This window comes from Vulpes lagopus, chromosome 23 (genome assembly GCF_018345385.1).
Source record: "Vulpes lagopus strain Blue_001 chromosome 23, ASM1834538v1, whole genome shotgun sequence".
Classification (NCBI taxonomy): Eukaryota; Metazoa; Chordata; class Mammalia; order Carnivora; family Canidae; genus Vulpes; species Vulpes lagopus.
Window position 1 is genome coordinate 15,811,846 of NC_054846.1, and position 15,231 is coordinate 15,827,076.

Below are 15,231 nucleotides of genomic sequence, written 5' to 3' on the forward strand. Positions count from 1 at the left end.
ATATTTATATATTATATTTTCATTTTTATTTCATTCAAAATCTTTTCTAATTCTCCTTGTGACTTTCTCTTTGACCCATGGATTATCTAGAAGAAATGTTAAATTTACACAGGTTTGAGGATTTTTCAGACATCTTTCTCTTATTGATTTTTAGTTTAATTCCATTATGATTGGAGAATATGCTTTATATAATTTTCAGTTTTTAAAATTAGTTATAATTTGGTTTATGGCTCAGAACATGATCTGTGTCAGTTAATGCTGTCTGTATATGTCCTTGAAAAAAATACATATTTTCTTGTTAGGTAAAGTGTTCTATACATGTCCTTTACAACCAATTAGGTAAAATCGATTGATAGCCTTGTTCATATCTTAGATGTCTTTACTGATTTTCTACTTGTTCTGTTGATTACTGAGAGGGCAGTGTTGAAGTCTTCAACTACAATTTAGATTTGTCTGTATATTTTTTCATTTCTTTCATTTGTTTTATGTATTTGAATCATTTCTTTTTAGTTGAATTGTGTCTCCCAAAACGATATATTGAAGTCCTCACAAGTACTGAGGTACCGTAGTTATGACTTTATTTGTAAAGAGGATGTTTACAGATGTAATCAAGTTAAGATGAGGTTGTTAGGATGGGTCCAAATTCAATATGACTGGTGTGCTTACGAGAAGACGGAAGCACCATGTTAAGACAGACATCAAAGGAGTTAATACCATGTGGTGATGGAGACAGAGATTGGATTTATGTTGCCACAATCCAGGGACCACCTTGGGCTCCAGGAAACTCAAGAGGCAAGGAAGCATCTTCCCTCTTGAGGCTTCAAAGAACGTGATTCTGCCATCAACTTGATTTGGGACTTTTTAAACTCCAGAACTATGAGACAAAACATTTCTATTGTTTTAAACCACTCAGTTTGTGGTGCTTTGTATCAGGAGCCCTAGGAAACTAATTTCAAATTGTTATGTTTTCTTGATAAATGGATCCTTTTGTCATTATGTAATGTCTCTCTTTATACCTGGTAATATTCCATGTTCTGAGGCCTTCTTTTTCTAATTTTAATATAGCCCTGACAGCATTATTTTATTACTTGCAGTATCTTTTTCTATTAATCTGCCTTAAAATTTACTTACTTTTTTCCTTGGCTGTGTCTATTCTGCATGTAAGGTCATCAAAAGAATTCTTCACTTCTGATTTTTGTTTGTTTCTAGCATTTATAATTGATTCTTTTTTATAATTTCCTGCTCTGCTGAAATCTCTCACCTGTTCATGTAAGTTTTCCAAATTTTCCTCTAGATCTTTTAGTATGTGAATCATAGTTATTTTAAGTAACCTGTCCGATAGTTCCAACACCTGCATTATCTCTGAGACTGGTTCTTTTGATTGCTTTGTCTCTTCACAATTGGTCATATTTTTCTTAGTATTTAAAGCATCTCATAATTTTTGGTTGAATGCCAATAGAGACTGGAATGTGAATACTATTCTATGCCCAGAAGTGTGGGTGCCTTTTCTTACATCAGGCAACTTGTACGGGCAGTTCAGTCAGCTAGACAAGTAGGAGAGTTCAGTTGGGTTTCTCGTCATCATTGTTACTTTAAGTGCAGCACAGACTTCACAGATGCCTTCAGTTCTTCCATTTGAATTTGTCTTAATCTGGGTCCTAGGGTGCTCGAGATTTTGTCTCAGTGCTCCTGCTCCACTCTCTGGCAGATCCTTTATGCCTGTGCCACTGAGGATTTCTCTCTACTCTCTTGCCTCTCCCCAGGAGTAGATTGCTGGTGCTCATTACTCAGTGCCAGCCTTATGATGGGGATAGGGCAACTCCTCCATTCTTCTGATCCAGCATCACTCTTAAGCAGACCCTGTGGGTCTTCCCAGCGTTCTTGCCTGTACTCTGCTGAACACCCACACTCTACCTTGTGTCTGGTAGGTTGCAGGCATGAGAGGTTTTCTCATCCCTCTTCCAATAGAAGCAGACCTCTCCTTTGTGTCAGTGCAGAATCCTGGCTCAAAGAGACTTTTTTCCCTTGCCCTAACTGAAAGGGCTTTTGTTTTTACTCTACCTCAGTACCAGCAGATATTTTCCTGGTCCTAGGGGCAATACAGACTTTCCTATCTCTCTTCCAGGCCCTAGTGATGAAAGTATTTGGTACTCCTCCCCCATCAGCCTAAGGGTTTTGATTCACTTTAATAGAGTGATTAGGGAAATGGTTGATATTTTGTGCCTGTCCTCCTTAATAGCAAGTCACACTCTATCCCTCAAAACTTTCTGATTGTCCAGGCCACCTTCTTTGTTTTTAGTGGCTCCCAATCCTTGTGAGTGTGCTAAGACACGCCAGTTGTTCCAAAGGTGAGGGTCTCAGTCAGCAGTACATGCAGGCTGATTGGAAGCCAGAGTCTCAGGCAGCAGCTTTTAAGGTTTGCAAGTAGACTTCTTTCAGGGAAAGCCTGGGAGCTGAACATTGAGCCCCGGGGGGCGGGGGGATATTCTATTAAAGAACAATTTGTTTGCTACAGTCCTGTGGGACCTTGTGAACACAAGCCCCAATGGCCATGAGAACAGGGTGATCAAGGGATACATCTTCTAGGTATCAGACACAAAAACAGAAATGCCAAACCTGTGTACAAGCTCCTTCCAGGGAGATATTAGTGATTTGGAGACAGCTACCAGGAGAATGCAGAGATGGTGTCTGCTGGCTTCTCTGGTCTCAGAGGAGGATTGCAGTTCCTAGATATATGTTATATTAGGATCCTGACTCTCAGGCTGCAGCCTTTAACATGTGCATATAGGCCTCTTTCAAGGGAAGACTGGAGATTGGCATTTCTATCTGCCGTCTCAGCGCTGAGCTCTGGGGAATAGTAAAGCTGAGTCCTCCTGAGCCTGGTAAGAACGGAGTTTTTGGTTTTGTATTTGCTATTGTCTTATGGTCTCATGGACGCAAGCCTCATTGGCTTTCAGAGCTAGGTGTTCTGGAGTGGGTGTGGGGGTGTCTTTCTCACAGGTGGCAATCTTAACTGGGGTGCTAGCTGATGGATCCAGAAGTCTTCTCTCCTTAGGGAAAGGCTGTGAGTTTTGAGTTCCTTCCCAATTGTACGTTACTGTGTTGGAGGCGAGATTTATGGCAAGAGTGTCACAGCCTTTCCTACCTGTTACCATCTTGTTTGCCTGATGTGTAGCTCAGCTAGTTACAGGATTTCTTTCAGAGGGAATTGATCCACGTGTAACTGTAGATTCAGTTTTTCCATGAGAGGAAGTGCGTTCAGGAACCTCTTATGTCATCATCTTGGACTTGAACGCCTTCATGGTCTTAACTGTTTCTTTAAGTGGAGAGATGAATCTATCTGAAAATGAATAGGCTTTCTAATATCAGCATTGGGTCTCTTGGGTTTGTCATTTTATAAGTACTTAAAATGTTTTTTCTTTGGCCTTGGATTATAAAATTGGGTTTTTATGGGGGGAGGTTCTTCCAGGCATTCAGTTTAACACTGGCATTGGATTATGAGATTATTTTAATCAATTTCTGTGCCTTTCTCAAATTCAGATAAAAACCCATAGTAAAAATCACTTAATATGAGCTGTAGCTGAATAACATAGAACTGCAGAGGCTACTAAATCTACCAATGTGAGCATTTGAAATGATTTAGATTCTACATAGGCACAATAAGTAAAATGGACTGCTTTCTTTTTCCCAAGATATATTTGTTAAATTGAAATAGTATAGTGGGTATATGTTTAACACCACTTGCAAGAAAGTGTGTTTTCAAGGGATTAAAAACTGCTCTGGTACTTGAAAACAAAAGTGCTTATTTGTTAACTCTAAAAGCCACAGTAGCGTGCCAATGAAATTTTTTTCTTGACAATATTAAATAAAATGTAGAGTGTGTGAAGATAAGTGCCAAACCATTTCAGCCATATATAGCATATGACAAAATACCCTAAAAGCCAAGGTTGAGTAAAAATGCTGATCAGGCTGTTTGTTATACTTGTCATTTAGATAAAAGAGCTGCTACAACTGACACAAAATAGTTGCTGCACCCCCTAACAGTGGCAACATTGCTTAAATGACAGAGGCTATTCGTTTATTTTCTTCTCTCGGCGGTGGGGGAAGAAGGCAGGTGGTAGAGAAGCACAGAATAAAATTCAATGACTTCTTTAAAAAGCTTTAGCAGCATAGGAAATTAAAGGCTCTTATTGGGTTCATGGATGTGGATAAATAAATATAAAAGTTAAGAGAAAAGTAAAGCCATAAACTTTGGTGACAATATTTACCTTTTTTGTTCACTTCTTTTTAGGCTGTTTTTGCCAAGCATCTTTTAACATCCCCAAGCAAAATATCCTTTTTTTTTTTTCATTTATGGAATCTTCTCCTAAAGTAATATCCACACACGTTAGAGAAGCAGGGATAAAAGGATCGTTTCAAAGGATGTTTAATCTATACCTCCCATGAAAACATTCTAATGGCTTTACAAATCTAGCACCAGCATTTTTATAAATCCACACAACCCAAATCATTCTAGGATTTGCTAGTCAATTTAGTTAGAGTTTGGTACTAAATTTTGCCCCTGCCGCTGGCTAGGTAACCAATCATTAATTGTCGTTTAACTTCTCGGACTCAATTTTTTTTTTTGCCTATGAGTTAGGAATGCTAATAGCTTTATATATTAAGAGGTTGTTGTGAATATGAGGTAATTTATGTAAAATTCTTAGAACCTTCAGTTATATCCGTTAAATAGTAGCACTGTCATCAGATACCCTTTAATCTGTATACCATATTTATTTCTTGTAATCTTCCAAACCAAATCATTATTCTCTAATCAGAAATGATCATCTTTTAGGATACCACATTTGCTAATAGTCCCTCCAAATCTTTCATCCTCTGAATTTGAAGTTTTTTGTTTAATCCATTCATGAATATTAGATCCCTTTTATTTAATAATATTCATCCTTTCATCTGGCATTTTTATAACATATAACATTGGATTCCTTTAACATTGAGTTCAACCATTTTGTTATGTTGTTAGCTCTGATTTTGTCATGATTCTCTTTTAGTATCTATAGGCCTATCCTACTTCCAGGAAGCAAATGGGGGAGGGAGAAAATAAAACATCTTTTGCCCATGACCTCTTTAATGCTAGAAGACAGGCTTTATGTAATGATAGAATTAAAGGTTTCCAGTTTCCCAATCATACCAAATGAAGATGACATTGGTAGATGGCTTTAACCAGCCATCCAGATCCTAAGCAAGATCCTAAAACTAGTTATGCTCTTTTGCCTCCCCTTCCTGAGCCCCTTTTCAGTTTTGACATCTCTTCACCACTCTCCTATAACCACAAAATGTGTCTTTTATGATACACTATCCTTTAGTGTTTCCAAAAGCCCTATTTCTGTGTCTTATACTCCAGAATGATTCTTTATTTTTTCTTTAATCTTCTCTTCTGTTTCTCATCCCCAAGATGTTAGATCTAATGATTTTCCAAAGAACGCCTTCACAGAATGACATTAAAAAAAAAACTCTTTTGAGACTTGGATTTTAAAAGAGAAGTTTGTTAACTCAAGCAAATCTCTGCTTTGTTGAATTTGTGAGATTCCTTGCCAATTCCCTTCAACTTTATTAGTAACTATAATCATGGTCCATCAGTTTGGAACTTCACTTCTGAAAGGCTGATATAAATTAGAACAGTTCACATATAAATCTCAAAAGAAGGATTTATGTCAGTCATGGTGGTAATAACAATTAGAATAACATTAATAGTAGCTACACTTGTCATGTACTCTCTTTGTGCCAGAATATCTGCTAAGCACTTTATATTATTAGCCTTTATGCCAACCTATTAAATAAATATCATATTTGAAAAATGGAAATATAAGAAATTGTTGAAATTAGGAAAAACAATTTGTCATTAATACAGCAATTTTAGATGGATAAAAAGACCCCAAGACTGGATTTTTGAATACTGAATTTGTGTCTCCTAGATTTGTGTTGACTTTGAATTAGGTAACTCAAGATATTTATTCGTTTTTAAAACAAAGATTTCTAGCTCATGTGTTTACCATGATAATGTGTAATAATGTCTTATAAACTGCAAAGTGTGAGCTGGGACTATTAATTAAATAACTTCAGGTAAGATTTCCTACAATTTTAAAAAAGAACAAACTTAGAATGTAACAGTCTTTTTACAGTTAACTGTTACGGTAATTAGATTAAAAAATTTGTTATGTACCTTTGAAGGGGTCTGTGAATTCAAAGTTGTTTGTTCTTAATTGATGTAGTAGATTGTAATTTGTTTGACATTTCATATGCTTTTCATAGTAGCATTTGGATGCCCTATGGACTTTTAAAAAGTAATTTTGCCTGTTTATTTTCTTTAGGTAGGGTAGTTCAGTTTATTGGGACTACTGTGTACTATGAGACTTCTGACAGATAATGCATGGTACTGTGTGTACCATTAGAAGATCATGATTTTTAATTACGTTTCTAACAGACTCTACTAGTTTCATCAGGCTTGTTTAATAGATTTTTCCCCTTAAATATTATTCATCAAATAAGTTGCAAAATGGTAATAAATATTATTACGAATAATTTACTGTGTGCCAGGCACTGAGCTGGGCATTTCACATACAGTACTTTTGTTTCTCTACTAATGAGCAAAATTACTTCTCAAAGAAGGTAGTAAAAATATTTTTTATTATAACTTTTGAAAGTTTTATTTTGCATATCCTGTTATGGAAGGTATCATTAGTATTTGTCAAACAGAATACTTATCCCTCTACCACAGTTATCAGTTTTGCAATTTGTGAGATTAGAATATTCTAGGAATAGTGATTTTTTTCTATGTATACATTTTCAAGAGTTTTGGCATACCTTTTTTTCTTTAGTTTATTTTTTCCTACTTTAATTCAAGTTCTTATTTCCATTTTTTTCTAAGCATAGTGCTTCTGTTGGTAGTCCTGATAGTCTGATGTTTAAATCATTTTGTTATTTGAACCACTTTTTATAATCTTGTGATTAAAGTTTTATTCTATATATTTAAAAAATCTTATATAATTTTATTTGTTAGCTTTTTTCAATTTGTAAGATTACTTTTCTATATCCTGGGATATTTATTTTTACCTTGTTCTGACCTTGAATTGTACCTCTCTAATCAATACCTATTTTTTATTGACTTTTTTTTCAGGAAGTTATGACCATTTTAAATGACCAGTATTTTCACTCTTCTTCCTTAAATCAGTTTGCTGATTCAAAAAAAAAAAAAAATCTGTCAAGCTTTTATAGTTAAATTGTACAAAGTGCTAGGCATCTTCCTGAATTGCCCTCCAGTTGTTATACTTAATATATACTGTATAAGTAAGAGAAGCCATCAGCATTTACTTTTAGTTCTTTTGCAGAGATGAATAAACATCTTGAAATGCTGATTTAGACAATGTTTTAAAAATGCTATGATGCACTTTGGTGTATGACTGACTCTTGCTTAGTTAAATGTTTTGCAGCATTATAACATAGTTGGATTCAGCTCATCTTTTAAAGCAGTTGTCAGAAAAATATGGGCCAGCATGGTAGAATGTATTAGCTCAATACATTGTCTCCATTTTATTATGAAGCTGCTGAGGAAGCTGTGATATACAGCACTGTCATTACAGATCTATTGTTAGGACGGTTCCACAGTCTTCTTTGCACTGCCATTAATTTATAGCAGTAAACAATATGTAGCCTTCCAACTGCAGCAAAGCAGAATCTTTTAATGAGGTGGATGTTATTACCACAATAAATCAGTGCTTTCGCGTAATGTATAATTCAATGTGTGTATTCCCACTGTAACTTCTCTGAGTAAGCTGATAGTGTATCATTGTCATTGCACAGCTCCACTGGTCTTTTTTTTTTTTTTTAAACCTTCTTTTATTTGGGGACTTCTTTTTTATATGCTCACAAATAAATGTGGTATGTCTTGATAGCTGTCCTGTAGCAAGCTTCAGAAACCAACTGTAACAATAACAGCCAGAATCAATACTGTGGGTTCTACCTATATGGATCTCTGCACGATGCCATTTTTTTCTCAGACGCTAGTGAAATCAATCCTAATTGGTTTTAGCATTATATTCAAGAAACGTGATTCTATAACTATTGATTTTGGAGGTATACTCATTTGGAGAGTAATAAAAATAGGAGCAGATAAAGTGAATACTTAATATGCTGCAGAACTATACAAAAGGAGCATTGATTCTATTTTTAATTCACATAATTTGTCTTCCAATGATTTTACTTCTTCTTTCTTTCCTTTTCTATGGCTCAGTGTTTTAGGGACAACAACTAAAATACTTTTAAAGGCATTCCAAATTGGTTCTGTAACAAAGATTTCTTGGAGTCACTGCCATTCTTAACTGGCATAAATTTAGTAAATCAGATTTAATTCTTCTATACAGAAACTAATGCTTTAAAAGATGGCATTTTTAAATTAGTATACTATGATACTGATATAAAATAGTAATTGATGAAAGATTTTTTAAAATTTGTAAGAAAAAAAATGACAATATAGAATGTTGATTTGAACCAAACTATAGGAGGACAGTGCTAAAGGTAAATAGTATTTAAAAATAGTTAACAATTTAAGAAGGATAGTGAAAATGATGAATTTAAAATGTTGCTTTAAGTCACATATTAACATGAAAAGCAGTTTGAAAATAGTTTATGCTTCATTTTAAACACGGTATTTCTAAATACATCTTTTTAAATCCATATTTTAACTTATTTCAGTTTAGCATATCTCGCATAAATAATAAGAGAATGAGAATGAGTTATGACTTAAGGTAGTTGGTTTTAACATTCTTGGAGCCCTCAGACCTCTTTGAGAATCTTAATGCTCTGTATGTCTTCCTTAAGAAAATGTACATGTACATAATCACAGAAAATTTTGCATACTTTTTATGCAATTCCTGTATTCGCTAAATAACAATGGCTGCAGCAATAATAATGATACCAGATAACATTTAAGCTCTTATGCCAAGTAATGTTTAGGGGTTTTACAGACTATTATTTCATTCAAACTTTACCCCAATTCTGAAAGATAAACTTAAGAGTAATAGTATTCGGGGATCCCTGGGTGGCACAGCGGTTTGGCACCTGCCTTTGGCCCAGGGCGCGATCCTGGAGACCCGGGATCGAATCCCACGTCGGGCTCCCGGTGCATGGAGCCTGCTTCTCCCTCTGCCTGTGTCTCTGCCTCTCTCTCTCTCTCTCTCTCTCTCTGTGTGTGTGACTATCGTAGATAAATAAAAAAATAAAAATAAATTTAAAAAAGAGTAATAGTATTCATTAAATGTTGTCAGGCATGGTTTGTAGGACTTTACATGTAATTACTCATTTTATTTTCCAAAACAATCTTTGGACTGGAAATTACTACTTTTCTAGTGAGCCCACATTCCTCAACACTTTGCTATACTGCTTTTTGGCACTCTGATGTAATGTATCTTTTTCTGGTATAAACTCATAATCTGTCTTCTATTGTTTTTGTAATACACACACACACACACACACACACACACTTTATTTATTTCAGGCAGGGATGTTTTTGTCCCCTAAATTCTGCTTTTACTCATACTGGTAGAAATTTTTAGATTTACATTTAATACCTTTTTCATTCAGTCTCTTCCTTGTACTCCTCATTCGCTTCCAGTTTTATTACTTCATCCTCTTCTCAGAAGCTATTATAAATTAATTCTCTACCATCAAGATTCTGTTTCTGGTTGTTGCTTCTAATTACTTAAATACAATTTTATAGATGCTTTCCAAAGTATTATATAGCTAATACTCACTTCATGTAATTGTCTTTATGAAAATGCTTGTTATGGGCTGATTAAAAACCAGTATGCAACAGAAACTAGACTCCCTGAGAAATGACAAGTTTCTCTTGCCACTTACATGTGTATGTTTAACTTGCATTAGAAAAAATTTTTCCATCCACACTCTGAATGTAGCACTGTTTCAGCTTCAGTAGTGTATACGTGTATATTTAAATTGATTTTTATACTTGCTAATAGGATGACATTTGAAAAAAGAAATAAAAGATTACATTTATGTGTTCTTGTTTTGTTTTGTTTTGTTTTGTTTTGTTTTGTTTTGTTTCCTTTCCTCCATTTTGGCAGCCAATAGGAGCTTTGAATCCAAAAAGAGCAGCATTCTTTGCAGAGCGTTATGAATCATGGGAAGATGATCAGGTTCCAAAGTTCCACTATGGTACTCATTACTCAACTGCAAGTTTTGTTCTTGCATGGCTGCTAAGAATAGTAAGTTCAATTTGAATAATAAACCATGAATAAATAAATTCAGTGTTGTGGAGAATATGCATTGATTTAAAATTGTCAGCATCTTTTTTGAATGCTATATTTTTTTCATTTATTAGATTTCTAATATCTCTTTATCCCATTTGGTATGTATTTGACAACATGTTACTATAGAATATACTTTAAAATGTTTTACCTGGAATTATGTGAATATTTTTCTTAAATTTGCCTCTTCAAATTGTTCATAAGATCCTAAATTGTAACATAGGTGATTTCAAATGTAGTGTATTAAAATAAGAAGTAAATAAGATTTTCTTAAGATAGACATATATTCATGTATTTTAGAAACTTCAGTTGCTCCAAATGGAATAAGGTATGTTTGTAGATTACACCAAGGCTACTGGTATTGATAGTACATTGGTTAAACAAGAAATGTTTCTGTAAAATTGAAAGGTGATTCATCTACCAGAAAGTAATTTCTTTGGGAAAGCATTAGCAGCACATCATTAATTAAAGCTTGTTAGAAGGGTACAGGCAGACATAAATCCTAGAAGTAATTTATAGTGCTTAGCTAATTTCAAGCAATTATCTACTAATATGTGTTTAAGTGTTCTTTAACTAAGAGGAGGCTTTTAAATCTTCCAAACATTTTTCTCTTCTTAATCATAAATATTGAGCCATACAATAGGAAAATTACATATTAGACTATTTCCCTGTACTATGAAGAAAATGCAACCTAATTTATGTTTGAATTTTATTCATAAATTATTCTTGAAAAAGGAGAGAATCTGAAAAATGTTGCAGATGCCAAATTTTGGAACTATTTCTTCTGAAACAAAAATAATTTAAGAACATTAATTTAGATATAATTCCCATTCTAAGTTAGTATATAGCTGATTAATGTCTATTAGTTATTAAAGTATCTAAATATAATGATTTATAAAAAACCATATTTTTATGCATAAGGAAATCTATGAACTTTTAATTGCTTATTTCTTAGGAACCTTTCACAACTTATTTCCTAAATTTGCAAGGAGGGAAATTTGATCATGCAGATCGAACTTTTTCATCAATTTCCAGAGCTTGGCGAAACTGTCAGCGTGATACATCTGATATTAAGGTACAGAAATGTTTGATTTTACAATTATTATTGCCATTGTGTTCCTTGTTGAATGAATGTTGACAGTTTCTCTCGTGCAGTTTAGCACTATTTACTGAAGAGAAACTTCAAAGGCCAAGAACCACCGAATAGCATCTGTCTCTCTGGGTCTCTCTGTCATATGTTTCCCTGTCTCTTTAGTTGTAAAATGGTTGTTTTTTTTTTTTTCTCCTTGGAATCTTTTTAAAGAAAAAGTATAGTAGTATGGATGTAAGGTAGCATGTTCAAAGGCATTCCAAACTCAATGAATAAAATTAATACAGTCAGAAAAATACTATGGAAGAATCTCTGCCTTTTAATTTAATTAATTTAATTTTATTTCACTTCATTTTATTTTAAAGACCCTATGTTTATTTTCTTAAGGTAATCATCTTTTACCTGATAACTACTTCTTAATTCATACTTCACTCTGCTTAGTATAAGATTACATTATTATTGAGGGAAAAGAAGAGTTCTCCTATCTATATGGATGTTCACTACTGTAAAAAAAAATCAAAAACTTTGCACAGTAGCTAACATAATCCTTATTAGATCCTTGCTTCTACCCTCAGAAATTACAGTATTTTATTTTCATGATATACTGTCTTTTTCTGCTAGATACTGTGTTAGATGCTCTTGAATATAATGAGATATGCCTATGGATGTGAAATCCTTATAGTCTCATAAAGAAATATGACTTATATATAAATATTTATACTATATGGAAGAAAATCATTGGCATCATATAAGAAATATTGGGATTTAAAAGGGAAAAGTTACATTACTAATGTTTATGTTACTATAGAGTACCTTTAAAAAATTTAATATGATAATTATATCTTTTAGGTGTAATACTTTGCAGACTATAAAAATGTATTCACATGCTTTATCTTACAGTAGACTTTGCTTATATCAAAGATACCTTATTGAAGAAGTTACATCTTATGCAGAAATAATCTTTTATGTTGAGACATCTATAGGATTTTTTGATATTGCAAATAATGTACTCTGAAATACTCTTGAAATTATATATCATATTCTTTTAAGAGTCATCAGTAGAGGGCTCCTGGCTGGCTCAGTCAGTAGAATATACGACTCTTGATCTGAGGGTTGTGAGTTTGAGCCCCATGTTGGACTTACTTTAAAAATATATATATATCATCAGTAGATGATTTTGAAATCGGTAATTAGATAACAATAATCAAATAGCTAATAGATTTAATAATTATTTTTGAATTCTATTTTTAATGTCAAAGCTTATTGAATTACTTATTTAACTCTATTGAGAAATAATAAGGGATATAGATGCATGAAAACAGTGATAAGCCTAACTTTTTTGTTCTCAAAGACATGATTTTTTAAAAATTTGTTAATTCTTTGATTTGTTAAGCATCTCATGACCAAGTTGACTTGGAATTTAACAAAAATAAAATCATGAATTTGAAAATTATTTTTTCCTGCTCTACAATAAAGATAGTGTACATTTTCATCTTTCTGCCTCAAAGTACTAGACATTCCTCCTTGATGCTTTGTTAGACAAGAGGTACGTATGATAGATCCTTGTAGTTTTTTCATCTCTTTTTCCTAAATCTCAGCCTTTTTCTGTCAAGATTCTTCAATTAGCACAAGTCTAGTTCCATTTTCCCAAACACTTGCTTTAAAATATCCTACCTGTAAAAAAAATTAAAAACCCACACAAAACAGCTGTAACATTAAAAACTAAAAAAAAAAAGAACTTCTTTACCTTTCTTTTCTCTAATTTTTCTTTTCCTTCACAAATAATAAAGATTTAAATTCATCTCACTTTCTTTTGAATGCCCCAGCAGTCTTTGAATGCAGCAGTAGTTGAATGCCCCAACTACTAGACAAATACTAGATTTTCAGTTCTTGCTATTGTGCCACTTAATTTCTGGCTTTCTAGCAGTGTTATATAAAACATCTATATGAAGAAGTAGAGTACAAAATTAAGGAAAAGTTTTAAAAATTATTTTTAATTCCAAGTATCTGGATAAAAACATAGTTTCATTCATAAATACTATTTAATTATGTTCAGAGGCATAGAAATTTTCTTCAGGACTGTTTGCTAAAACCTACTTGCTCTAATAACCAATAAGTATATTCTTTTTTTTTTTTACCCACAAAAATCCTATCTGAGATAGGATATTGATAAATTACATTTTCTATATTGATAACTAATTTGGTGCCTACAACTTTTCAAGCACTTTGAAAAATATGTAATACATGGTTACATAAGCTATTTAAAGAGCCTCCTTATATGTGACTAGTTGGTCTGTGTAAAACTGAGGAGGTATTTAATCTTGCCTCTTTATTCTGTCTTTTTAAAAGTGTTACATTTTAAGACTTTAGAAAACACATTTATGTTATTATAACGTATAAGACTAAATGTATAAGAAAGCACATTTTTAAGTCATTTTAATAGTATAAATATTTTATTGAGATATAACATTGTATTTCAGACGGAATCATTAATTCTGATCTTTATTTGTATTGTCTTGTTAAAGTTTCTGGAAATAATAAGGAAAATGTTAAACAGTACTCAGAGGATATTGAAATATGAGTGTGAGTGGTTGAGAATCACTTTATTGAGTACATTCTAAAGTATACCTTGCTTGATGAATATGGTATACGTTTTCTAAAACGTTTTCATGACATTTTACAAAAATGAAGTATTGTGCAGTGCCTGCCTGGCTCAACTGGTAGAGCATGCAACTCTTGATCTCAGGGTTGTAAGATTGAGCTCCATGTTGGGTGTAGAGATTACTTAAAGATAAAATCCTTTATAAAAACAAAAAATAAAAATTAAGTGTTGTGAGGTGATTAAGAGATTTATTTAAATTTTTTTTCAGGGAAAAATAACATGATAGCATTTCTAGTACTTAACTCTTTTGCACTGAAGGGGAACTATTATTTTAATGTCTTAGAAACCTTATTTGTGTATTCTGCTAATATTCAGAGAATAACTTACTAAAAGATAAAGGTTATTCCTGTGAAATAAAAGTAAAAATATGAATTATTTTATTTCAAGGAAGAAAAAGACTTTATTAAATTTTGATAAAACAGTCTTTGAATTTTAGCATGGCTTACCATTTTAAATTTCTAAGGGTCATTTGTATTTTTGTATATCTTTGATGGTTTCATTTCAGATAGGACCCTCAATGATGCTTTTCATTCTGCCTGGATAAACTGTTAGAAGTATTGGTCAGTTCTTTAGGTAGGCTTACTACTGTTGAAGGTGACTGGGAGGAGCAGTCAGTTGAACATCCTACTCTCAATTTCAGGTCTGCTCCTAATCTCATGGTCATAAGATAGAGCCCCACTTCAGGTTCCATGCTCAGCCTGGAGTTTGCCTCTCCCTCTGCCCACCACCGTCCCCCCCCTCCACTCCCTCTCTGTCTCTCTCTTTAAAATATATATATATATATATATATATATATATATATATATATATATATATAAAGATTTTATTTATTTATTCATGAGAATACACAGAGAGGAGAGAGAGAGGCAGAGACACAGGCAGATGGAGAAGCAGGCTCCATGCAGGGAGCCTGACATGGGACTCGATCCTGCAACTCCAGGATCATGCCCTGGGCTGAAGGCGGCGCTAAACCACTGAGCCACCTGGGCTGCCCAAAATACATATATTTTTTTAAAAGTAGGCCTATTACTGTTCAATAGAAATATATTGCAAGCTACAATTGCCAGCCATATGTGTAATTTTAAATTTTCTAGTAGTCATATTTTAAAAGTGAAAATAGCCATGTGAAATTAATTGTGGTATCCAGGGGTGCCAGGGTG

At 33.3% G+C, this 15,231-nt stretch overlaps 1 protein-coding gene across 1 annotated transcript in view; it reads left to right on the forward strand.

Moving 5' to 3' along the window:
- The window catches only part of LRBA (LPS responsive beige-like anchor protein), a 730,439-nt gene that overhangs the window by 566,246 nt on the left and 148,962 nt on the right, over positions 1–15,231 (forward strand). Inside the window, 2 exon segments of the mRNA XM_041738215.1 lie at positions 10,137–10,277; positions 11,275–11,394. Of these exon segments, the coding sequence (XP_041594149.1) occupies positions 10,137–10,277; positions 11,275–11,394 (261 nt within the window).